The 27708-nt window shown below is 35.1% G+C and overlaps 1 protein-coding gene across 1 annotated transcript; it reads right to left on the bottom strand.

The window, feature by feature from the left end:
• Positions 1-150: 150 nt before the first annotated feature.
• On the bottom strand, positions 151-27708 carry LOC129277977 (whirlin-like). Its single transcript, XM_054914168.2, has 14 exons — positions 25977-27708; positions 18505-18714; positions 12393-12518; positions 11705-11971; positions 10746-10961; positions 10211-10306; positions 8935-9078; positions 8135-8224; positions 7366-7667; positions 5891-6143; positions 4122-4196; positions 3210-3743; positions 2551-2721; positions 151-1910 (listed from the first exon to the last, which is right to left on the bottom strand). Exons 1-14 carry the CDS (start codon positions 26817-26819, stop codon positions 1719-1721), a joined length of 3519 nt encoding a protein of 1172 aa, XP_054770143.2. The 5' UTR covers positions 26820-27708; the 3' UTR covers positions 151-1718.

Genomic DNA, 27708 nt, shown 5'->3' with positions numbered 1-27708 from the left:
ACAATAATGATAATAATAGAATAATAATAACAACACTAATAATAATAATGATTTATTCAAATTCAATTGAACAATTTGACAGTGCACTATCAATGACTAATCTAACAAATTACGGATATGTACAAAAAAAGAACAAAATCAATAATCATATTGACTTTTTGAAGCAGAGATAAAGATACTTTTTCCTCACTTGTAATCTATTCATACTGTATTCACAATTCCATTTTCTATTTGAAATTACAATTCCACCAAATAGAAAATATTATAAATTCGATGGAGGCAATTTTATGCATGAAATTTAAAAGAACACCGAGTATAATGGTTCTCAGATCCATTACTACAGACCAACAAAGGTTGTGAGACCTTTATTCAAATACAATTCGACTACATAATAGCAGGGTCCGCTGGGAGAACAGTTTTCGGAACTGAAGTGGCTACCCTGGGTAAATATGCCGCTATTATTATTATTATTACATGCATTATCTTCAAAGTCTACCATCAAACCTTTCCAAATTACTGTTTTAGAAAAGACATCATTGTCTTCATGCAATCAATGATAAAAAATATCAATCATAGATTAAAAAAAAAAATTAGGGAACATATTATACTGGCATCAGCTGAATTTAAGTCCTTTTGGCAATATTATGTGCCAGAGAGGTAAACGAACCTGAGGGCATATATGTTTATTTTTTTTTCTTCCAAACTCATAACGGATGGTGTCAGTTAATATAAAGTTATGCATAAAAATTATCTATTAAATCATAATTGACAAAAATTGGAATGCAGTGCAAGTTACAACTGTGAAAAGGTTTTTTGCATAAACCATAATGTTTGATCACACCATACTTACGCAAGTTTAGCTTTTTACATCTAAACTATGAAAATAATACCAAAGAAATTAACATGTTCATGGCAAAATGTATTAAAAAACTACAATTGATCATCAGAATGGTTGTACTGTTTTAGATTATAAAGTCATTATTATTTTTTTAAATTGCTGGTATCATTATATAAAAAATTCAACAGACTTTATCAACAATAAATCTATAAAAAATGATCACAAATTAAAAAATAATTGGCATTGAACACCATTGCTAAAATAATTATCTAAATGCTTTCAATTGGTAGATTTCATTGAAAATATCATAGAAATTGACTGCAATTTAAAAAAAGTCCCTGAAGTCTATACTATGTGATAAATGCAGTGTTAGCACCAGGTGTTTGAAGTGGCATACACACAAACACTGAACATAACACTTAATTATGGTGTAAATAAACAAATGAATTCAGTCATAATTTCATTGCATCTAGTACAATATCATTCAATCTTTACTCAAAACCTATCACTTGGCTAATCTGTACCAAAGATTAAACAGCATAAATTAAATACCTGAATGCGTAGTGAGGACCTACATGTAATTATGAAACAGTATATTTAACAGATATGACTTCACATCATAATAAAATGACATTCTGGTATTCATTAAAAAGAATAATAGGCCTACTTTATAATGTACATTTAATCCTTTAAAGAAAAGATTTGAAACAAATTTGCACATTTGATTTGCTATGGGGTTCTTTGTTCAGTGGGCTCATTCTCTGTTAACAAATAACATGACAAATATGAAGATAAAATATGAAAATAAAAAAGGAATTAATCTCTCTCTCTAGTTTTTATGTCAAAAACATTCATGGAGCCTGATAAATAGTACGAAAATCTAATACAGAAGTTTAAATCGATTGGAGTCTACAACCAGAAATTCCATAGTGTTGCTTGACTTGTTTTTAAATGCTTCAGCAATGACTCTGGTAGACTGGGAATGAGAGAGGTCATGGAGAGGTCGGTCATTGACCTTTATGATCACATGTCCAACTTTTAGGTTGCTGTTTTGATACGCTGATCCACCAGTCTGAAAAGAAAGAAACAAATAATATAACATATATTACAATGGTATGGCAATGTCCTCTGCCATAGTATTGAGTTGTATGCCGCCCACTTACAGGCTGTGTTATACAGGCTTGTTGATATTTTAAAACGGCGTTAGATGTTTATTCGACCAGCTGTTGCATTGCGTGAGTATGTATTGAATAAATGCTAATATCTTAACCACTGTGACAAGTTGTCTTTAGTATTGTCTTAATAATGTTGTGGTGGCAGCAGGAGGATAAATGAGTGTGTCACCATAAAAGGGTCAAATCTAAACTACAGGATTATGTCATAATAAAATGCTTAAACCTTAACCACTCTGACTGATAGTCTATCTTTAGTATTGTCCTAATAATGCTGCAGTGGCAGCAGTGGGATACATGAGCATGACATAATACCAGGTGGGTGTATCACAAAGCTGTTTGTAAAGTCATGCTTGACTTTACGAACAACTGGAACATGTTCTTAGTTGCTAGGTCAATTACATTGGGATATACTGTACCATTTAGCACAAAAGGGATCAACAACCATACATGACATCGTTCTTCAGCTATATGAACACCCATCAGACTATCTCAGTTCTATAGGCCTCTCAACAGGAGAGGGTCTGATAAGTAACTAACCTGGATTTTGATGATCTTTGGCAATGGCTGTCTGGTTCTTGCGCCTCCTTCGACTGCCAAACCAAGGCTAGATGCAGTTTTCTTCACCAGGATCCTTTCACAGTAAGGCGGTCTGTCTAGTCTTGTATTTACAATGAGGTCTTCACTCTGCTTGTCTGGAGTGGATGAGCCCTACATATATCAGAATGGAATTAATAAAATACTAGTGTAACTTCTAAAGCACCAAATCGACTCTGTAGAGTGCTCACGACGCATAGTGTTAAGAAGAAAATATAAAGGTTTTGAGCGAACACCTTGAGATTCAACTGAGATACATGTTCGCTGTATTCAAGAAGGCTATTCTGCAGAGTGGGGCATGCATAAGCAAGGCATCTTTACTCTTTACCACATATCAATTTTTTTAAACAAAATATCATAACAAAATTCATAAAATCATACAAAGTAAAGCAAATGTATGGAAATGAGGGGTTCACTAAAATGCAAAGCTAAGCTTGTAGAATTTGGTTCCCGCCCTGATGATTATAAACAAATATAGTACTTAACATACAACCAGTCTTATGCTTTGGCAAATCCTGCACGTGTCTTTATCACTATTCCCATTGGATTACATGAATGTGTATGGCCTAAGACAGTCATCAAATAAATTCAAAGTGACCCACCTGGGGTTTGAAGGTATTCAAATTGGCCATTGGAGTACGACTGGTAGAAGTGGATGGAAACGATGACGGATCTGGCAGGATAATTTCATCCTCATCTTCATCCTCTGTCTGAAATTCTGGTGGAGGAGGAGGAGGCGTGGTAGGTGGAAGAGCAGGTGCCTCATCTGAGAATCTATCAACAGGTGGAGAGGGTAGAGGGGATGGTAGGTCAAAGGGCGCAGCGGAGAGAAAGTCTGTAGGAGGAGGGGGTAAAGGAATGTCCTCTATTGATTGAGCTGGTGATGGATGTGAAAGATTCAAGGATAAACTAGATTGTATTGAATCATCTTTTGCAGAAGGCGGAGGAGGAGGAGGCATGTTGGGTCGCGGTCTCCCTCCTACACCTCCCTGAGATGATGACCTCTGGTAAGATGTTTCTTTTGATGATGTTCTCTCTGACTGAGGTGATGTTGGTGTGTTCTTCCTCAGTTCATACAGAGTTTCACTAGCTTTCTTGGTTTGGTCTACACTGCGTCGCTGGTCTTTCGGTGTGTGCTGAAAATATAAATGAACAACAGAATTGTGTATTATCAAATATCAAAATTAATCAAATTATTAATTATTTTTATCTTCTTCTTCTTTTCCTCCTTCTCCTTCTTCTGTTATAGGATCCCACATATGTATAAATGTCTCGTTGGTCACATATACCATGATGGTAGTGGTCATTAAACCCAATAAAGGGAAAGCTCATAATACCAGCATATTAACGTCAAACGGAAAATATAAAAAATAATCAAATTATTAATTATTTTTATCTTCTACTTCATCATCATCATCATCATCATTATCATCTTCATCATCTTCATCATCATTGATCATCATCATCATCGACGATCATCATCATCATCATCATAATATTGTATGTAGACTTACATGGGTAGGATCACTTATCCTCCGGGGAATGCCATGCTCACTGCTACTATTCTGTCTGCTGATCAGTTCTCCAATCTGCAAAAAGATTTTAAAAACAATATTCACATGAAAAAACAAAAACATGCAGCACTCCTTTAAAGAGAATTGGAATTCAGGAATGAACATATAAGCTAAGTCATACCTGTTTACATATGACAATACAAATGTTGCAGCTTTGGTTATGTACGTGCTCGCTCTATATGCTGGATAATTTCATTTGCTACTTAATAATTTCCTTTGTGGCACACTTGCTGTGGAGATTAATGCTTTTAGGCTGACCCTCACTTATTAAAGCCTCAGTTAAAATACAATATTGCAGCACCAGTATATGTATCTACAGTTCTTATACATGTAGTGTTATAGCGCCAGCTTGTGATGGTTCATTGCATGTTGACTAATGTAAACATTTGCCCCTTCTGTAATGCCGTGTCAAATCTTGATATTACTTCAATAAATGGCAGGCACGTATTCAACAAAATGAGATCTTAGCTGTATTTCTAACTATCGTGGTGGCAGCGGTGGGATAAAAATCCATGTCATTAAAATGACTGGTGCCTGCAATATTGCAATATTCTGAACGGGGCTTAGACAACTGCTTACAGATGGGTATTGATGATAGTGCCATAATAATAATAATAACAATAGGTATTTAGATAGCACCATCTATCTAGAAATATTCTATTCCAAGGCGCATATTGTTATTATTATTACCCTGGCTTTAGGTCGAGCTGCCTTCCAGCCCACAGTGCATTCAAGGAATTATTCCTACTGAGTGCAGCACAATGCTGGTAAATTTCTTGCTGAAGGAAAACATGCCATGGCTGGGATTGGAGCCCACATCCCTCTGATTGAGAGACAGGAGTTGTAACCACTCGACCATGGCGTGAATATGAACAGGATACATGATATACTTTCATTTTCCACTGTCGACACCATATAAAAAATGAGAGGGCCATCAGTTGTCTGTATAACATGGCTTCAGATTATATCAAAAGTTGCAAAATTGTATTTTGTTGTCATGATAAGGTTAAGCTGAGAAAATTTTGCAGATCTATAAGCAACACATTCCTGGGTATTAACTTCTCATTGGATACACACTTTACAGACAAATGAGATATGAAATTGAGCATCTGACCTCTGATGGCATTTTTTTTATTGACTTGAATCTGAATTGTAAATGTATCAACTATGGTTTATTTTTTTTATAACAAGTTATGGATAAGAAATATTTACAGTATATATAGAAAAAATCAAAAGTAATCTTAGAGGGCACAATGATTTGCAGTTTTTAGGAAATTCCTTTGTTGAGAAATATAAGTACCAAAATACATACAAAAGTGAATAAAAAATTAAAACAGGTTCCTTTGGTTTGCAGTCATGTTGCCCGTTTTCTGAAGTCCGGTTTCACTGAAGTCCGGTATCACTTTGACCACTGTCTAATTCTATGCTAAAATTATGGGAAGCCAAAAAATCCCTAAATCTGTTGATATTGTATATTTCCTTTGTTTTATTATTTTGCTTCTCCTTGCTTTCATGATGTAGACAAATATTTCAGCTATCATTCCAAGACATGAATGATTTGAGTGTCACATGAGTTGATAGATTGAAATTTTACTTACAGAGATTTGTGCCACAATTGGCTATCCATAGTTAAACCATAACTCTAGACCAGTGTTTGAATTAAACCCGACTTCAGAATACGAGCCATTGGGGCCAATCCCTTCACTTACCAATGAAGCAGAGCTCTCTGTGGACACACTATCTAAACTCATCTTCCTTTGTCGGCTTCCCGACCTATCACTCTGATGATCAATGCTATCATCCTTAGTCTGAACTTTCTCTGTATTTTCTTGCTGCTGTCTGCTTGGCGAGGGTTCTGCACTGCTATCTGGGGTGCGGGGGCTGTCTTCTGAAGAGCGAGGGCTGAAATCCGTGTCACTGGTCATATTGTGGTAGTTGCCATGGGTATTTGACATTTTGTATCTTCAAGATTCAAGGAAAGATAATATGGTTAAGCAGTTGTTTTTGTAATCTACATAGCTTTGGGTGTTTTGAGGAATATATAAGAAATCATGCAATGGAAAATTAATGGTTCTTAAAATACAATGACAGTACGATAAATGTATAATCTAAATTCTAAATTATTTTTTCCTAATAATTTTTCAAGTTCATTTTCCAGATCTCCATTACATGTCTTTATCATTAAGAAAACATATCTCTTTAAAGGAAGAAGCTGAAAAAATTATTAACACAAAATAACACACTATTTAATGTTTAAAAAGTAATGTTTCCATGGCCCAAAACATGAAATTATTTCAGCATATTTTGGCACCCTCGTGCTGTCCTATATAGTCTAAAATAAACAATAACAATAGGCAACATTTATACATGTATAGCGCTTACTACGTTTCTAAGCGCTGCATACTATTACACAATATTCAATGGCAATTAACCCTATAAATGTCATTATGATCACCTCCAAGTATAATTGCAGCAAAATTAGAATTAGTTATAATACATTTAATACAGTCTAGTACACATACTAACTGCAATGCATTTAGCTGGTTAACTACATTTATATCATTTTGATGTCAGAAATATACTAACTATTATGTCAACCACAATCAGGCCATGAATAATTTACCAACATACATAATTTTTTATTGAAATCCATAAATTCATCATATAAATATTATTAATCTTCTGAATCTAATGTTATATCAATTTTGGTTCAACCATGTGTACACCATGCATAAGGAATTATTTTGTTTATTTATCTTTTTGTCAATTCACCACATCAAGTAGTTTGGATATCTGGCATTTCACCATGTAGTCCTATATAGTTTTGTGGAATAGACTTGAAAGCATTATTAGAGATATAGACTGTCTAAAGTAGAGTCTCAAGTATTATCGCAGGCATATTACAGAAGTCTTAATATTTTCCTTATATCTATGTTATGACTTTGATTATGATTGCATCCCTGGTTTTTGTTTCTCATACTGTCTATGTTGCGCCTTGAGAGATGATTCATCCGAAAGTATGTATTAGAAACACATTATTAATAATATCAATGCTGTTATTATTATTATCATTATTTTCATTATCATTTATTATTATTATGCTTATTATTATTATTACTATTATTATTGTATTTATTACTATTATTATTATTATCATTATTATTACTATCATTATTATTATTACCTTTCAAGATTAGCAAGACTGCTTGTCAGGTGCACATCCACACCACTGTCTTCACTGGGACTCTTTGTTCCTTGATACATAGACTCCAAACCAAGCAAATCAACTCCTCTCCTGCTGGTAGAAGGTTCTTGGTTGAAACGGTTATGGTGGTGAACGTCCACAGTCACACGCTTGAGATTCGGAGAGTCAAAACCATTGGTAGGAGTGTATAGAGAGGAGGATTTGAGGATGGAGTGGGATTTGTTCTTGTTGGGGGTGATTGTGCTGTTGTTGTTGCTACTTGGTGAGCCGATAGCATAGTCCTAAACACAGACAAAGGTAAAGAGGTACAATAGATGAGTCTAAATCAACCATTTATGCAGAAATCGCAAGATGAAATTATGAATTTAAAAAAGTATCATAGAATTATCAATGCACGAATAATGAAAAAAGACACATTTCAGAAATTTGCGATTCTCCTAAATATATGTTTACATTTTTTTAAACAAATCATCACAACCAATACCACTGCTCGGCATTAAATACATTGAGAGGCATGCCTGTCATTTGACTAAGTACGCATTTAGTGTTATAAGACATATTTCTTCGTTCTTCTTTACCATACTTAAATATGGAAATCAAATGGATAGAGTGAGGTAAAAGTTCAAAATAATGATATGAGATAATTTATCGATAGGATAATATGGTACTATATTTGTTTTTTGCCTACAGTAATAGAAAAGTGTTTTAAAAAAAATGTGATGTGATGTTAGACATTATGTGTACTTACAGGTAGAGCAAAATCTGGAAGACCGTTTGTATCATCATTAATCTGTCTGGTGTCTATACCCTGATATCTCTCTTCTGTTTCATTGGATACCTGTAAAAAATAAAATCATATAAACTTTACTTCTGCCACATTCTGATGAAACAATGTTTAATCAAAGTACATGATGCTCTTGTCGAATTCCTACAACTTATTGTTTTAAATACCACGTTGCAAGCTCTCAAATAAATCTACAACCAAATATTTTAAACAAGAAACAGTCACGACAATGTGATGTCATTGATTCTTTGATAAAAAATGAGTGTTGTGCAATGACCTGTGTCTTTTCACAACATCAATCAGAAAAACCACAGTACTCTAAAGCCTGACTAACACAATTAAAGCCACATGGCAGGAGGATTTCTTGGCAATATTGAATTATATTTTGACTTTTTTTTCTCTTTTAAATCATTTTTTTCTCAACTTTAAAGAAAATTTTGCCTATCTGGGTATCATAGAAAACAATGACTAGAAGATATAGAAATCAAACTTAATAACTGAGCAAAATATGTATGATATTCCCTTCATGCCTAAGAAAATATGTACTTTCCAAGGCATCACAGTCTACACTAAACGAATAACAGAAGATAAAGATGGGACTGAAAGCACCTCAAGGGTCCTGTTGCAGAAAAGTTATTACCATGGTAACATGTCGGCCAATGGTAATTACCACCGAATCCTTCTGATTGGCTCTTGGGCACTGTTACCATGGTAATTACCATAATATAAATTCTGATTCAACGAATGAGAACACTTGGACTTACCCTGATGTTAGGTGGAAGATGCTGCGGAACTCTAGGAGGAGTAAGGGGCCTGGAGTCAATTGAACTACAGGAGTTATAGCGACTGCTGTTTGATAAGGTATCTGTAAAAGATGTCTCGTTCATAAAATACCCTCGCTGTCTGGCCTGAAATATCAAATAACACAATAATTACTCTATCTCTGCATGATCTCTGTTCACGTTGTTTCATCTAGATAGTAATATCAATTAGCAACACAAAATACATTTTCCTCTTTCACGAGGATGCCATCATTTCAAGCTTAACCATTCCAGATGGAGGTCTCCTGCATTCAATAATTACATATTTCTTTAAAGAAAACTATATACTTACATCCCTATTTTGTATTCTTTATGCATCATGACTACATTGGTAATATATGAACCAATCTTTTATATATATATATATATATATATATATATATATATATATATACATATATATATATATTGTATATGTAACTTCTCAAGGTTTCCATGGCAAAGAAAAAGAGTGTAGTGGTATCACGGTACACCATGTATTATTGGTTGCCCACAAAAAAGTATATTGTATATGCAAACATATAATATACATGTACTCATGTAAATGTTTTAATTATATCATTTGAATGTAGAAATAAAATAAAATAAAGTATAGCAAAATAACAAACATAAAGCTATAATTTGCCATGACATTCATATGTTGCCCTTTATTAAATGTACTTTTTACAAAACTTGACATTCTTTCATCTCCGTATTCAAATGAATATAAGATGAGGTCATTTGTGCAATGAAACTAATAATAACTCTAAAACTCAGCAGAAATTTTGAACTTCAACTATATTTTTATCAAATGTATGCCAGGATACTTGAAGGTAAAAGGATTCTAAGATTTGCCAATAGTGCATAGGAAGTATAGATTTGTCATTTGCACTGATATTGTCTTTTTTGTTGAAGCGGACTTAAAAGCCAGGGGGGGGGGGGGAACTAACTATACTGCTGTACACATGCATAAGACCAGAGGTTTTACAAACACACCCTAAACAAGTTTTGTCCACTTATCAAATTTATACCCTATTCACATATTTTTCCATACTAGTCCAACAATTTGCCCCCTAAAGAATTATAACCTGTAAAACATATATATGTTTTACTCTATAAATTTACCCTTTTACACATACTTTTGGTCGCGTGTGTACAGCAATGTAGTCAAGTTCCCCCCTCCCGGGCTTAAAAAGCATACAAAATGAACTTCAAAATTGATAAAATATTAAGTTTTTACCTTCATTGCCTCAACCTCTCTCTTTAAGACAAGACTATCAAACCTGTCAATGTCTCGGGGGAAGATAAAGGCACGGATTTCAGACAGAAGAGAAAACTGTGAAAAGAAAAGATAATATATCATTCAAAGATAATCATTATGAAACATATTTAGGATAATCGTTCTTTAAATGTGGGATTCTCGATTAGCATCTTGCTATTATGTTAGCTCCAATTACCAAATGTTTTGTTTATTATGTGATGTAGTATTCCATGTAATTGTACCGGACAGTGAAATTTGGTAATAAATTCAATTCAATTCAATTCTAAAAGCACTCTAACATATATCATTATCATTATTAAGTGTATCATTAACATTGCTCTTGTTTTTATTAATTTTAATCTCAATATGCCAATATATTTCTATGAGCAGAATCATTTCCTGAAATTATTCAATAGCAACTTCTTTATGTTTAAAGGCAGACTATAAATAAATTTACATATTAATGCAAGACAATAAAAGGTTGAAGTGACTTAGAATTTAAGATAAACAATACCTTAGCATGAGTATCGAATAACTCAAATAGGGCCATGACAAGACCTTCAACGGTGATTGTATTGTGTTGATATTCCTCTAGGTAATACATCATGGTGCCTCTTTCGTTCTCACTGAGTAGAGTCTTGGATTGATCTTCCAGCATGCTCCAGTTCTGTACTCCAGCCATACTCTTATTGTACATTACTTGAGATCCAATGCCACGACTGAAAGCAGACTGCAAAGAACAATCAGATATAATCATACTCTATACTGCTTTAATCAAATCATCATGCAAACACATGATATCTGAGCCAATGAAACTGCTTAACAATAAACCTTTCAAGATTCATTAAAAGATAAGATTGCAGCTTGACAGCTGGATTGACAAATGTTTCACCAAACAGATTAAAAATACACATGAAATAAACATATAAGCAAAATTATATCTGAATTCCTACACTGTAATGGGTCACTGTATGAATAATTGCATACGTGGTTGCCCACGGAGACATAAGCATCCATGAACCGAAATAAATATGTGATTCCCCCTTTTTCAAATTTGAAGGTTATTGTTTTCATTCCAAAATGTAGCTTATTTCATCCACGCAAGCAGTTCCCCCATATGTCGCATGCCGTGCAATATTTTCTTAAATATTGGAAATGATTTTACCAATGTTTAAAGCATGCTTACAAGTTACATAACAACAAAAAATATTACCAGTCACCTTGAACCACAAACAAATGGAAATATATGATAAATGGGGCATCTAGGTGTATGTGATGTAACAAATTAAAAACTAAAGAAAGTCATAACTTTGATACCATTTGTTTGATTTTAGTAAACTTTTATTGATATGTTTCTGCTATTTACTGTTCTCATCAAATTAGCTTCAGTTGTATAGGCCTACCCCCTCCCCAAATAAAATAGATAATTGGTGAATGGATATTCTGAAGTCACACACTTAACTATGAACTTACCGAAGGCCTCTCTGGGATATCACTATAGATGGAGTCTGTCTCATCCAGTTCATCTCTGCTAACCCGTCTGGAGGAAGGAGGAGAGTTCTTGGCTTCATTCTTGGTTAACCACTGTGTTCGATCAATTGTTGTTCGACCATAGGGTAACTTGCCGACATCCTTGATGGTCATCATCATCAGTTTGGATGATTTCAGTATGTTAACAGCATCCTGATGCTCAATATCAAGGAAGTTTCGAGAGTTGACATCGAGGATTTGATCACCAACCTGAATTCATAGATTACAAAGATTCATTTAGTCTGAATTTCTGGAGATTTGTAAGTACCGAAAAATGACATTAGGTTTGAAATTCAAAAGGTTAGTTCGGGAGGGTAAGGATTGTATAGTTATATTCTCTTATTTACGAACCTTATTTTGTTTTCTCGGACTTTAAACTTTTTAAATTCTTTTTGGATCAACCTTTTAAATAATGCCACATATATGTATAGATCTACATACCTCTTTTCCAAAACCTAGAGAATGGAATTTCAGAATGCACAAAAATTCTATATTTTGATTGCTGCGATTGGAAAGACAAAGAAAAAGCCTTTTAAGCATATATTTAAGACAGAATTCTGATAAAGCTTTATTATTATTCATCTTTAATCTAGCTCCCAAGTGTCTTTCATCTGTTTCGTTTCAGACTTACCTTCAGACCAGCGTGTTCTGAGACAGAGTAAGCATCAATTCCAGTGATGTAGATACCAAGACCAAACTCTTTACCTCCACGGATCATCAAACCTAGACTCTCGCCTTCATTCACTACAACATTAACCTGAAAATAAACAATACAAAATCAACCAGTCACCTAATAATATATCAATAAGTGTTTTGACATGTTCATCATTCTGCCTTGTCTGACGTCTAACCCTTCTATGGTGTTGATCCCACCGCTGCCACCATGCCATAGAAGGAAGAGATGTCAGACAAGGCATGCTGTTAACTCTTTCTTTAATACAACCACAGCAGGTAGGTGAAGCTACCAAAGTACATGAACAACGCAAGCAAACGATACTAAGCTTCCAAAAGCCAATGTGACACAAGGTGGAGCTATAATATATATGACATGTAATGATATTGGAATTGGCAACTGTTGTACGAGGAACAAAGTGAAAAACATTACATATTCAAACTGTTTAAAAATGAATCCTTCGTTTCACGATTTTAATCTTGAGACTTGGTATTTGGACTTTGAGCATGTAATATGAACCTCCTGAATGGAACATTCACATTCATCAGGTGGATAGATTATAAAGGAAAAGAATCAAAACGCTTCTTTAGGCAATTGTGACAGTTTTGGGTATGTATTATGTAATGTACGAAGCCCCAAACCGGACATTTTTGACAACGAAAAAAAAAAAATTATTATTACGTACGTACGTAGTAATTATTACGTACGTACGTGGTATTATTACGTACGTACGTAGTAATTATTACGTACGTACGTGGTATTATTACGTACGTACGTAGTATTATTACGTACGTACGTGGTATTATTATGTACGTACGTAGTATTATTACGTACGTACGTGGTATTATTACGTACGTACGTAGCATTATTACGTACGTACGTAGTAATTATAACAAACGTACGTAGTATTTATTGCGTACGTACGTAGTATTATTACGTACGTACGTAGTATTTATTACGTACGTACGTAATAAGCACCTCGCCGAACCTGTCGAGGAACCTGTATATAGAGTTTGGATTAATATATGGATGTCAAATTTTTCCATTCATTTATTTCGATTTCCCCGCCTTTTGTGACTCCTGGGTGTGACTACATATTCACATTACAGCACATTGAATGATCGCTATGTGAGTTTGCTGGACGATATGGAATCAAAATTAACTATATTGTACGGTCAAAGAAACATCGTCATAAAAATCCAGGGGCCAGCATAGGCAGATCCACTACGTGGTAAAGGGGCCGCCCCTCCTCCATTGGCGACGCGAAAATTAAGAGGGGGAAAGAAAGAAAAAAAAAGGAGAGGGAAGGGAAAGGAAAGAGGCAAATAACAATAGGGAGACGAGTGAATGAAAATAAGGTGAGGGGAAAACTTTGAAAATAAAAAAATCTTGATCATGCAGCTACATAGTATATCATTTTTTTGCTCTTGCTCCACGCTCTCGTTGCCTGTTATGAGATAGGCCTATATATCTTGCTCAACAGGCTGAAATGGAGATAAACAAAACATATTCAGCTCAGACATCGAGATTTATTTATTTTGTGTAATTTACAAATTCATTTTTAAGTGCTCTGTATTTTTTTAATGGTCTGCATCTCGAAATATCTCAGTTCGAGCTTCGCCCACGCGCATTATTCATGTGGGAAAATATATCCTTTTCATGAAAATACGACTAGAGAATATAGGCCTATCCTATTTTGGGATTTAAATTTCAAACTTTGCGCACGCATCAATCTGCCTATATCGTGATCATAATTATTTTAAAAAAGTGCTTAGAATGTCCAGTTTTTAGGTCCGAATATCAATTTTTTGCATTTTTTTCGGGCACTTTAATCTTTAAAAGGGCACCGACAAAAGTTTAAGATTTAGATAGCAGTATAACTAAACAATTTATTGATGCGAGCGGAAAAAGTTTGAGATCGAGATCTAAAAACTGAAAATTATATTTTTTAAGTATGAAAAGGATAGTTATCTTCCTTTATGAATAATGCGAGCGCGAAGGAATACAAAATATGCAACTAAACAATAATTGATGCGGCGAGCGCAAAGCACGAGCGGAAAAAGTGTGAGATTTTAGAAAACGGGATACTCTATTTTGTTACTATATTTATTTAACCTAGAAACGGGACATTCTAACTTTCTAAGCACATTTTGTCATCATATGAAAAGGATAACTATTATTAGTTCCTCTACCCAAGGGCGAGCTGAAAATATTGTTAATATTCCGATCTGAAAAAAGAGACAATAAGGATTATGAATTCATAAAAAGGATTTATTACGTACGTACGTAGTATTTATTACGTACGTACGTAGTATTTATTACGTACGTACCTAGTATTATCACGTACGTACGTAGTATTATTACGTACGTACGTAATATTTATCACGTACGTACGTAGTATTATTACGTACGTACGTAATATTTATCACGTACGTACGTAGTATTATCACGTACGTACGTAGTATTATCACGTACGTACGTAGTATTATTACGTACGTACGTGATATTTATCACGTACGTACGTAGTATTATCACGTACGTACGTGATATTTATCACGTACGTACGTAGTATTATCACGTACGTACGTAGTATTATCACGTACGTACGTAGTATTATCACGTACGTACGTAGTATTATCACGTACGTACGTAGTATTATCACGTACGTACGTAGTATTATCACGTACGTACGTAATATTTATCATGTACGTACGTAGTATTTATTACGTACGTACGTAGTATTTATTACGTACGTACGTAGTATTATCACGTACGTACGTAGTATTATTACGTACGTACGTAGTATTATCACGTACGTACGTAGTATTATTACGTACGTACGTACGTAATATTTATCATGTACGTACGTAGTATTATCACGTACGTACGTAGTATTATCACGTACGTACGTAGTATTATTACGTACGTACGTAGTATTTATCACGTACGTACGTAGTATTTATTACGTACGTACGTAGTATTTATTACGTACGTACGTAATAAGCACCTCGTCGAACCTGTAATCTTAACAGATCAATGACAGTCGGACTATAGATTTTGACTACTTTTGATGGATGTCAATCTTTCGATTTCCACACCTTTTGTGACTATAGATCTGCTGGACACTTAAGGGGGGTCACCCCTCCCATAATAGTGTTGGCATTATAATATTGATACATTATGTGATCGAGCTAAGTCAGTTTGTGGAGTAACAAGAACATAAAGATTAGCATAATGTACGTTCATAGAAACATTGCTATTATCACCAACATCCTAAAAGATTTTTTTTTAAGTGCAGGGGTCAGCAAAGGCGGATCCAAGAGAAAAGGACAGCGCCCCCCCCCCTTCCCCCTATTGGCGGCGCAATAAGAAAACTTCGGGACTCAAAAAGAAAAAAAGGAAAGGATCGATCGAGAGGGTAAAAAGAAATAATGAAGACGGGTCACGAGTGAATAAAATGAGGGGGGCGGTCGAAGACTTTGAAAAAGTAATCTTTCATGTCAATTTATAAAGGTTGATATGGAGCTTAAAATATTCAATTTTAAGTCAGTACACAAACATATTCCATTTCAGACATAGAGCATTCATTATTTTGTCTGATATGCACTCGCATTATTTGAAACGTGAACTAGGTCCTTCTTCGTGTATTCCATAAAGTTCTCAAGATGGTCTATTGTTCAGGTCTTATTGTAAAAAAATATCAACTAGCACTGCGAGCTCGTGTCTTTGTTAGTGAGAATACTTCTGTATGAATTCCAAAATTTCGCGTTCTCATTCGGCCTGTCATTACATTAAAAACTAGGTTAAAAAAATATATAGTAACAAAATAGAGTATCCCGTTTTCTTAAATCTCACACTTTTTCCGCTCGTGCTTTGCGCTCGCCGCATCAATTATTGTTTAGTTGCATTATTTGTATTCCTTCGCGCTCGCATTATTCATAAAGGAAGATAACCATCCTTTTCATAATTAAAAATATAACATTCAGTTTTTAGATCTCGATCTCAAACTTTTTCCGCTCGCATCAATAAATTGTTTAGTTATACTGCTATCTAAATCTTAAACTTTTGTCGGTGCCCTTTTAAAGATTAAAGTGCCCGAGAAAAAAAATGAAAAAAATTGATATTCGGACCTAAAAACTGGACATTCTAAGCACTTTTTAAAAATAATTATGATCACGATATAGGCAGATTGATGCGTGCGCAAAGTTTGAAATTTAAATCCCAAAATAGGATAGGCCTATATTCTCTAGTCGTATTTTCATGAAAAGGATATATTTTCCCACATGAATAATGCGCGAGGGCGAAGCTCGAGATGAGATATTTTGAGATGCAGACCATGCATTAAAAAAAATACAGAGCACTTAAAAATCAATTTGTAAATTACACAAAATAAATAAAAGCTCGATTTCCGAGCTGAATATGTTTTGTTTATCCCCATTTCAGCCTGTAGAGCAAGATATATGTAGGCCTATCTCATAACAGGCAACGAGAGCGCGGAGCAAGAGCAAAAATTGTATATACTGTAGCTGCATGATCAAGATTTTTTTATTTTCAAAGTTTTCCCCTCACCTTATTTTCATTCACTCGTCTAGCTCCCTATTCTTATTTGCCTCTTTTTAAAATCCTTTCCTTTCCCTTCCCTCCTTTCCTTTTTTTTTCTTTCTTTCCCCCTTTTTTCGCGTCGCCATTGCAATGGGGGAGGGGCGGCCCCTTTACCACCTGGATCTGCCTATGCTGGCCCCAGTGGATTTTTATGACGATGTTTCTTTGACCGTACAATATAGATAATTTTGATTCTTGCCACGCCATTAAACTGACTACGAAGCTCGATCACACGTGGGAGAGGTGACCCGGCCCCGCCCCCGCTCTCCCCATATCGTCCAGGGGCCGATTGCACGAAACGGTCTTTGCAAGGACCGTCTTTCGTGTCGCCCATTTTTTATGATGCGCCATGTGAAACGCATTTCAAATAAATTATCTGCAAACATATTTTATTCGTCCGTTAAAATAAACAAAATATTTGTTTATAAAATGATGTATAGCTCATGAAATTGTATAAAATTTGATTTAAAAGCAAGCTTACGAATTTTATTTGTTTATCATAAATTTCAGGAACACCCCGCTTATAGCGCATCATAAAAGATGGGCGACACGAAAGACGGTCCTTGGAAAGACCCTTTCGTGCAATCGGCCCCAGCAAACTCACATAGCGATCATTCAATGTGCTGTAATGTGAATATGTAATCACACTCCGGAGTCACAAAAGCCCTCAAAAGGCGGGGAAATCGAAATAAATGAATGAACAAATTTGGCATCCATATATTAATCCAAACTCTATATACAGGTTCCCCGACAGGTTCGGCGAGGTGCTTATTAAAAATAATATTACGTACGTACGTAATAATACTAAGTACGTACGTAATAAATACTACGTACGTACGTAATAATTACTACGTACGTACGAAATAATTACTACGTACGTACGTAATAATACCACGTACGTGCGTAATAATTTTTTTTTTTTCGTTGTCAAAAATGTCCGGTTTGGGGCTTCGTAGTAATGGCCTTTAACCTTGATACCCTCAAAGTATCCTATTTGCATACTTGACAAAGTTTAAGGTTGATCAGTTAAATGGTTGACTTCAGTTATCACGCAAGAACAAAAACAAGACAGAAAAAACAAAACATCCCCCACCCCAGCAACAACCTGTGGGTGGGGAGACATCAAAATGCACAGGTCTGTATGTCTTTTTTTAAACACATGTCAAAAGCCTATCCAGAGAGTTTGTTTTTTCCTTTAGTTTTAATACACGTGGGTTCATTATGCTTGTTTCAAGTTCATGAGCACACAGTAAGTAAGCGTGTACTGTCTGTCTTGATAACACCTGTTGCATAAATCCTGCTTGGCAAACACTCTGACACTCCATACTCCCTAGGCCAAATATTGACTCTTGAAGTGAGCTCATTCCCTAAAATACTAAGTTAACACCACTGACATATCAATCTTTTTGCTACAATTAACACCCTTGTTACCTCAATCTTTTCCATATTAACACCATTGACACCTCACCTTCTTTTCATCGCCATTTTTGAGGAGGTTAAGGCTGCTCTTCTTGGTATCATTCATCATCCTTCCATCAAGAGGATCTATGTCTGGTGGAGGGGATACACTGCGCCCCTCTGGGTTCACCCATGTATAGGTTTGATGTGAGAAGAATGAACCTGGTACACGCCCAACACTCTTCACATACAGGACCAGCTTCTTGACTGTCTTTAATATCTGTGAAACAAATAAATATTATTTAGTTTTAGTTAAATCAAAGTTGCATCTTTTAAAGTAGTACATGTAGGCTAAAGGACTTTTTTGTCTTTAAGGAATTTATTTTTGTACTCACAGTAATATTGTTTGTAGCTATTTTTCTGTTCTTTATGGAAAATCTTGTTAAAACTTACAAATTCATAAATTTACAGATATATAGACACGTATGTATAACCATACATCCAACATAATATGATACAATTTGATAAAATTTGTCAAATATAAATTGATGAAGAGAGAGAGTAAGACTGAGATGTTTTCTTATTGTTACTCTGTCAATTTTTTTTTCATCCAATGAAAATAACCCTTTAATGTTAACTAACTACAGAAAGGTATTTAAAATATATTTTCTAACAGGTTCTTCTATTAAGTCTGTAATCTGCAATTATTTACAACTGTTTGAAAATGCATTACCACATGGGATCTGGGGCTTGGTCATAGACTTTGTATACAAAGTAAATTGAAAGCCCCCATAAACTACAAAGCAACACGATGGAAAGGAAATAAACATATTCTTTTGTGAATAAAAACCTGAGAATTTGCATTAATATTAAACATGTTTGGGTCATTCTCCTATGGACTTCATGACTATATACATCAGACCATTTTTTCTAGACATAATTTGTATGAATTAGTTAGCATGAATACCATTTGAAATTGAATGTCAAATTTCAATTAGTGTGTAAATACTTTAGACATTGTATTGAAGTTCAATTTTTTCATGAAGACTTATGTGAAAATACAGAAAAATAAAAACATGAAGAAAGACAAAGATGTAAACTGTAATCAGTCTACAACTGAGAGAAAGAAGAAACATTACATGTATATAATGTAGATTGTATGCACAACATTTCTTAATTATACAGTGTACTTTAATAATCTGCATTATGTATGAACTTGTTTGCATCATCTTTATTTATCAAGGATGCCTATGAATACTAATGAGTCAGTAAGCAGCATGAAAGATTATTCAACAAGAACCCACTAGGTAGACCTCTCATTATTCAACTACACACATGTACCACGCTTTGTTAAGTTAGCTATTCTAGTGCTAGATCTTCTTCCATCTACATGTAGTATTGATTTATTTCAGATAGGGGGTCTCTGGATATTGAAGAACAACAATAGTAAAGAGAAACCACAGACCATAACAGGCCAGTTTGCATTATGACAAAAGGGTTTTAAGAATAGGATCCGACCTGTTCAATTTACATCACAATTAAGCAAGGTTTTACTGAGAAAGCAAACAGTTGTGATCTGAGGATTATGATGGTCTGCAAGAGGAGTAGTGATGTCAACTGATCAGAGTTCAGACACAAGTCTCTTTTAAGTTTGGGTAAATCCCCGAAAGTGTCAGTTTATTCCAGTTATTTAATATATGAATATATGTACAAAAATGCTTTGAATTTATCAAATTAAAACACATAATAGAGTGTACATTTTCCATGAAAAAACTTGCATTGGTTAGAACCCTGACCATAATAAAAAAATAACTGCATATTTTGTTTTTCTTTTGGCCTTTTGGGGTTAAACACTTTCTCAATCCTCAATTTTTTGTGCTCCTTTGTCCTCGCCCTTAAAATATCAAAATTGAAGTTAATGAATTGTGTATAATGGATTAATTAATGTGTTTACACTGTCCATTTGTTATTTAAATGTTCAAGTGATTGAACAAAATTGCAGTACTGTTACTAAAAATATTTCATACCGTATCTTAAAAATGACCATCACCCCTTATGCGATCAAGTATTTACATCCAAGGGTGTTCCCTCTTAAAATTTGTTGGCTCAAATTATAGCCGTACATGTTCACTCCCTCACACTTGTTTAAACAACCTGGTTGGTTAAAATATTAACCAACTGTTTGGTAAAACAGAATAGCATGCAATAATTTTTTTTTTAAATCTACAGTTGGTGGGTTCACACTTGAACCAACTTTTGTGTTGTTTAAAATAATTCTGAATGTGTACTGTTTTCATAATAGGTTTTGTTGCGTCTGAACACGGGATGGTCACACCAGATGCTCTGTCTATTGATTCCGTTTTAATGAAATATTTACACAACTGAGGTCTTGTGACTGTATTCATCACTCCTATTGACTTAACGGCAGGCAGATGTATGGAGTTCGAACACAATCCAAATTCACTTATCATCAGTATTAATATTGCATGTAGAAATAAAAAGAATAGAGTCAAAATCATACTGTGAACAATTATATAGGAGTATAACCTAGGGGTGTATCATGGATTTTCAAAAGGGGCATTTTTGTTCCTAAGAAAAAGCCTGACAATAAAAAAAGTCTTTACTTTAATTATATGCCCAACATTTTCCACTTCAAATATTTTCCTGGCTCTAAATGGGAAGGGGGGGCAGAACTGGGTGGATGGTGCCCCTAACCCCTGGATCCACTACTGGTAACATGTCTAAGATACCAACATGTGAAGTGTAAATCAGCCCATTGATTCTACATGAAAAGTGAGTTTGACTTTTGAGATCATTAAGCACACACTCTATGTGATATTTTATTGTAATTTTAAAGGACATTTGAACACTTACAAATTTAGTTTATGTACTTGTATCAGAAAGCTACTAAGATTATAAATCTTTAGCCCATTCCATGACTGAGAAGAGGTTTTATACAAAAAAAAGAAGAAAAGATCAGGATCCTGACCAAATATGTAAAATCACAAAATACTGTACATCTCCGAAACAATGGCCTTGCTTTCTTATTCAGACATCATAACAGTTTTGACATGTACAGTACAAAAAGTAACCTGAATAGTATCAGACACTTTGGGGAGATAAAAAGCAAAATTTAAGTCAATATGTTGACTTGAATAACAAGGGAAAATTCTTACAAGCATAACTTATAAAAGGAATCCATTTTGAATGTAAAATACGAAACTAATAACAGCATTTCTTATATTACATTTTTGTTTAAAAAAAGTTACTAAACTAAATAACACTGTCAATTTCATCATTTTCTGATACAATATACATGGATGTAAACTTAAAGAGAATATTTTGGATTTCAGCTTTGTTAAAGAAACAGTTACACACTCACTATTTCTTACCTTATTTTGTGAAATATGACATTTTTCCTTATTGTCCTATAAAATGTATATATACAAATGGTGTCAGATTCCAGTCAATGAAGGCAAAATTAATTGTTAGGCAAAATGCATCTTTAAGAACCCCTAAGTCTAACTTGTATCTCATCTGTAGGCCTACCTTTGTGTAAATGTATGATGAATAATTATAGACCCTATATTTAAAATGGCTACATGTATGTGTTAAATTTGTAAGCATGCACTTACAATTCAGCATAATTGCAAGGTTTCTGACTGGTATACTTATTGGTTGAAAGGCCACCAATGGTTTATTAAACCATGGACCTACTACATCTATGATTACACACACCATGACTGTGTGGCGGCATCGCCATAGCAACGTGTGACTCATAAAAGGCTACGAGGCTTTCATCATGTCGCTTTGTGTGCAAGCTCTCTACAGTAGCACTGCTGTGTTTTCTTTGTATGGCGGCAGTACACGAACCAGTGAGCAGTGCTGTCTATTTCAAATGATAGTTTCATCCTTGGGTTATTATTTTCTCTGTTTACGTTTGGAAATTGTCCTCTAGAACCTGGCAGGCAGTGACATATCTAATGAATTTAAGCTCAAGTGGCAAATGAAATGGTTTAATCAATTTGATGGAGAGTGTATTATAATGTTTGAGATGAGTTTATAAGCCTTTGTGAAACTACATTTCAAATACTGCAAGAATCTTCAGGATTGAAGGAGGCAGTCAGTGTAGCTTGAAACCTACATTATGAAATTTAAATTTATCAAAACAACAAAAGAGTTGTTTATTGTGCAGTACGATGTTGAAAAACTTGGGACTTTTTCCCCTCAAACATTGATTGTAGGATGTACATGTATGTAATTGGACAATAAAAGTAGTAGTAGTAGTAGTAGAAGTAGAAGTAGTAGCATCTTCTTATATGTTCCAACATTAGAGATAAATTATTATATCATTGTAATAATAATTTTATTTTCACATCTTGATCTGCCATCAAAGAAATTATTTGTAAAACTGTTCTCTGTAGGCTAACATGAACTGAGGTCTATATTTTCAACATTGTCTTGTATCATTAGAGATAAATATACCATTATTTATAACATAATATTATCGTTATTATAAAAACAATATTAATAATAATAATAATAATGAATAATAATAATAAAAACAATAATAAAAATAATAATTATTATTGTTATTATTAATAATAATATTAAATTATGCATCATTGTCTTCATCATTATTATCTTGATGAGATTCTACTTCTTCTTACCATCACCATCATCATCATTACTATCAATAAGAGTAAAAGTTGTAGAAGTAGTAGTAGTAGTAGTAGTAGTAGTAGTAGTAGTAGTAGTAGTAGTAGTAGTAGTAGTAGTAGTAGTAGTAATAGTTGTAGAAGTAGTAGTTGTATAGTAGTAGTAGTAGAAGAAGAAGTACTTAGCATCTTCTTACATTTATTGAAGATTGTTAAAACTACTACTACACTGTACCTGTACTTTACTATTACTACTACATGTACTACTACTACTACTACTACTACTACTACTAACTCTTCTACTACTACTACTACTACTACTACTACTACTACTAACTCTTCTACTTCTACTACTACTACCACCCACCACTACTACTTCTTCTAGACACTAAGGCCTGTATTCTGAAGTCAGGTTTAACTTAGACCACGGTCTAACTCTGTGCTAAAATTATGGGAAGCAAAAAGTTAAAAAATTCTGTTTATATTTTTTTTCTTCTTATGTTTACTATTTTGTTTCCTTTTGCTTTCATAATGAAGAAAAATACTTCAGTGATCATTCCTAGACAATTAGGAAAGATTTGGGTGTCATACATGTATGAGTTAATATATTGAATGTGTACTATCAGTGTTAGGGATTTATGCTCCTATCAGCTCTCCATACATGTACATGTAGTTCAACCACAACTTTAAACCAAGGTTTAATTTAAACCAGAGTTCAGAATACGTACCAATAGGTATAAAACTCATCTTTTTTATGTGAGTTTTCTCAACATACTCGAAATAATTGTGAAAGTTTATGTTTGATACTTGTCTTGCATTACTTTCAAACAATTAATGAATTTGATTGCAAAGTTCTTGAAAGTGGTCTTGTACTAGTACTACTTCTTTTGCACTTCCAATGCTACTTCTACATGCATAATACCAAGGGTGTGGGGGGGGGGGGGGCACAGGTGCCCCCACTTTTTGAAGCACTGAAAACGTGCCCTTTTTAGGCAAGAAAAATACCCCCCCCCTCACGAATGTGTAATGTACCCCTTTCACCTGAGGAGGAACCGTTTTAGGTGTTACCAAAGTGCCCTTTCTCATATAAGTGCCAATTCTTACCCCAAAAGTTTATGTTTGATACTTGCCTTGCAATACTTTCAAACAATTAATGAATTTGATTGCAAAGTTCTTGAAAGTGGTCTTGTACTAGTACTACTTCTTTTGCACTTCCAATGCTACTTCTACATGCATAATACCAAGGGCAGCACAGGTGCCCCCACTTTTTGAAGCACTGAAAACGTGCCCTTTTTAGGCAAGAAAAATACCCCCCCCTCACGAATGTGTAATGTACCCCTTTCACCTGAGGAGGAACCGTTTTAGGTGTTACCAAAGTGCCCTTTCTCATATAAGTGCCAATTCTTACCCCAAAAGTTTATGTTTGATACTTGCCTTGCAATACTTTCAAACAATTAATGAATTTGATTGCAAAGTTCTTGAAAGTGGTCTTGTACTAGTACTACTTCTTTTGCACTTCCAATGCTACTTCTACATGCATAATACCAAGGGCAGCACAGGTGCCCCCACTTTTTGAAGCACTGAAAACGTGCCCTTTTTAGGCAAGAAAAATGCCCCCCCCCCCTCTCGAACATGTTCTGTGCCCCTTTCATCTGACAAGGAACTGTTTTATGTGTTTTATGTGTTAGCAAGTGCCCCTTGACTTCTTGCAATAGCCCTTTCTAGAATCAGTGCCCCTTTTTAAAAAGAAAAGTGCCCCTCACGAACGTGTTCATTCTGTGCCCATTTCACGTAAGAAGGACCCGTTTTATGTGTCAGCAATTGCGCCCTTGCCTTCATGTAGGCCTAAGTGCCTAGCTTTCTTGAATCAGTGCCGCTTTTTAGTTTTTACCCAAGAAAGGTGCCCCTCACGAACATGTTCTGTGCCCCTTTCATACCCATTTTATGTCGTTAGCAAGTCCCTCTGTGCCTTCTTATAGGTGCCCTTTCTCTTATCAGTGCCCCTTTTTACCCAAGAAAAGTACCCCTCACGAACTATTCTGTGCCCCTTTCACCTGTGAGAAGGACCCGTTTTATGTCTTAATGAGTGCCCTTTGAAACAAGAAAACAATATTCTCATTTTAGATGTTTCTACTAATGAAGGAAAAAACTTGTAAGGATAATCCTACATACATGTATCTTATTCATGAGTCATGTGAGTGGGGTAGATAAGCAGTGGCCTAAAGATGGGGGGGGGGGGCTTGGGGGGCTCTCCCCCCATTTTTTTTTTACGACCAAGAAAAAAAGGGAAAAGAAAAGGAAAGAGAGATGGGTAACATATGATATCATTCTCTGAATATTATGTCGAAATCTATCACAAAATTGGATTTTCGTTTGAAAAATATCAATATATATCTAGCCCCCTCAAAATTTTTGGTTCATTACACCACTGTCCTGGCTTTGTTTTAAGATAGTGCCCTTTTGAAAAAAAGTGTCCTTTTTTCCCTGTGCCCCCCCCCCCACTTTCAACTTCGCTCTGCCACCCATGCATAATACCACTACTCACAGGTACCTCTTTTAGTTCTACTACAAAGTATCTAAGTACTACCACTACTACTACTTCTAGACACTTATAAAAATAATCTTTTTATGTGGGTTTTCTCAACTTTTGTCAGTCTTGCATTACTTTCAATTAACGAATTTGATTGCAAAGTTCCTGAAAGTGGTCTAGTAGTACTTCTATACTACTTCCAGTGCTACGTACACGTATACTATCACTACTGATCTACTACAAAGTATCTACAACTTCTACTACTGCTGCTGCTACTATTTCTACTACTACTACTACTACAGATTTCTATATGACTTCTAACTGCTCCTAAATAAAAACATGAAATATTCTCACCTTTACAGCATCAGAGTGGAGCACCTTCTCAAATGGAATGTCGTTGACCTGCATAATCTGATCTCCTTTAACCAAACCTCGCTTCTCTGCCAAACTATTAGGTTCAACCAAAGAAACAAAGATCCCCACAGAATGTTCTGCCCCGCCCCTAATACTGAATCCCAACCCAACACCATCCTGTTCGGACTTCCTCAGAACTATTCTCTTCAGGTCCCTGTTCTGGTCCACGGGAAACTGTGCACCTGATGTTTTCCTTGCAACCTTTCCATGTAACTCCTCACCTCCAGGCTGAAGATGTTGAAGGTGATGATGAAGATGGTTATTTTCCCGGTAGTCCTGGTGGTAGTTTTCATGCTGAAAGCTTGTCTCTGAGTTTTGGTTAAGATTTGATTGATGCTGGTTCTGTAACAAGGAAGGTGACCTTCCTGTAGTCCTTGTAGATTGCTGGTAGAGTCTTGATTCAGGTCTGGACATTGATCCATTCATAGAGCTAGTTACACTTGGTCTTTTGACCCCACCAGGCCCCATACACAACGTATCAACATGTTGCCAAAATAGTGTTTGATCAGAAGACGGAATTACTTTCCCCAATAAAACGAACAGTTGTCTCTTCTCGGGGGTGTTAAGAATACCCCTGAGGTTCTGCACAAGGGTGTAGACATTTCTTTTTGAGTTGTAATCGTTGAGTGCACGAACGAAGTACGTTTTGTCCTGCTCATCCAGGAGATTGGTCAAAGATTCATGCAGGCGAAGAACATTCGCTGACATCGTTCTCGATGCCGAGCCATGTCCAGAAACCCGAGAGCGAGAACGCGGGGGTGCAACGGGCTGATGAAGCGACATATTTTCCCTTCTAATTACGCTGCTTTCACATGCAGAAGACGTTTCTCAACTTTCTTGAGCTAAAGGTTCCCACTACCACGATAACTTATTATCAGAATACGTTGGTATATATCCAATGATAATCCATGATTTAAACAAGATGAGTTACAGGCATTATAACCAAAGTGATAAGTGAAAAGAGACTCCGAAAGAAACCACATAAGTCCAGTGCTTTTATTACCCCTTAACATAACACGTAATAGTATATCGGTATGTTCTTTCGCAGACGGCAGACCATCGCATCGAGAGTCGAGCTGGAAATTTAACGGGCTCTGATTGGTTGACTGAACATCGCGTCCATGACAACTCGGTCCAGCTCCAGCGTAGATTTTGCGATTTTCGTGAAATGTGTACACCATATACCTTTACATGCGGCGTAAGTTGTGGTGTAAATAAAATGTACGTCTATTTCTCTATCTCTTTATTGCAATGTAAATATGAATATCAAACTTTCCTCAATGATCATTTAAGCCTAAAACAGATCAAGCTCAACAGTAAACAGAAACGGTCTGTTCTGGGGATGGTTTATAAATATATGTTTTTTCAAGTGTACTAGGCAGAGGAATTACTGATGCGACGGTAGAAAACCGTATTTCATATCAGCCGATGAGCAAATGAAAACAGATAAACAACAAAAAACGCAAAGGGAGAAAAACACGGTATAATCACCGTGGGAGAGAAAAATCTGAGGTTTTACCTGGGAATTTCTTTCATTCCTTATCTACAAAAAATGGGGTTTAAAACCCCCCATATGTCGTATTTTAAAGGGGATCAAACACAATTCCATATGCATTGCGCTGTCGTCTTATTATAACCAGCAACCAGTCTATTATTGAGTTGGCTAGACTAT

This window comes from Lytechinus pictus, chromosome 15 (assembly GCF_037042905.1).
Source record: "Lytechinus pictus isolate F3 Inbred chromosome 15, Lp3.0, whole genome shotgun sequence".
NCBI lineage: Eukaryota > Metazoa > Echinodermata > Echinoidea > Temnopleuroida > Toxopneustidae > Lytechinus > Lytechinus pictus.
This window is presented reverse-complemented; position numbering and strand designations above follow the sequence as displayed.

Coding starts and splice junctions, on each gene's coding strand:
- LOC129277977 (XM_054914168.2), bottom strand. CDS start 26,819: ATGTCGCTTCATCAGCCCGTTGCACCCCCGCGTTCTCGCTCTCGGGTT. Junction 10,307..10,745: donor TATTCGATACTCATGCTAAG/GTATTGTTTATC, acceptor TTCTTTTCACAG/TTTTCTCTTCTGTCTGAAAT. Junction 8,225..8,934: donor ATCTTCCACCTAACATCAGG/GTAAGTCCAAGT, acceptor TATTTTTTACAG/GTATCCAATGAAACAGAAGA.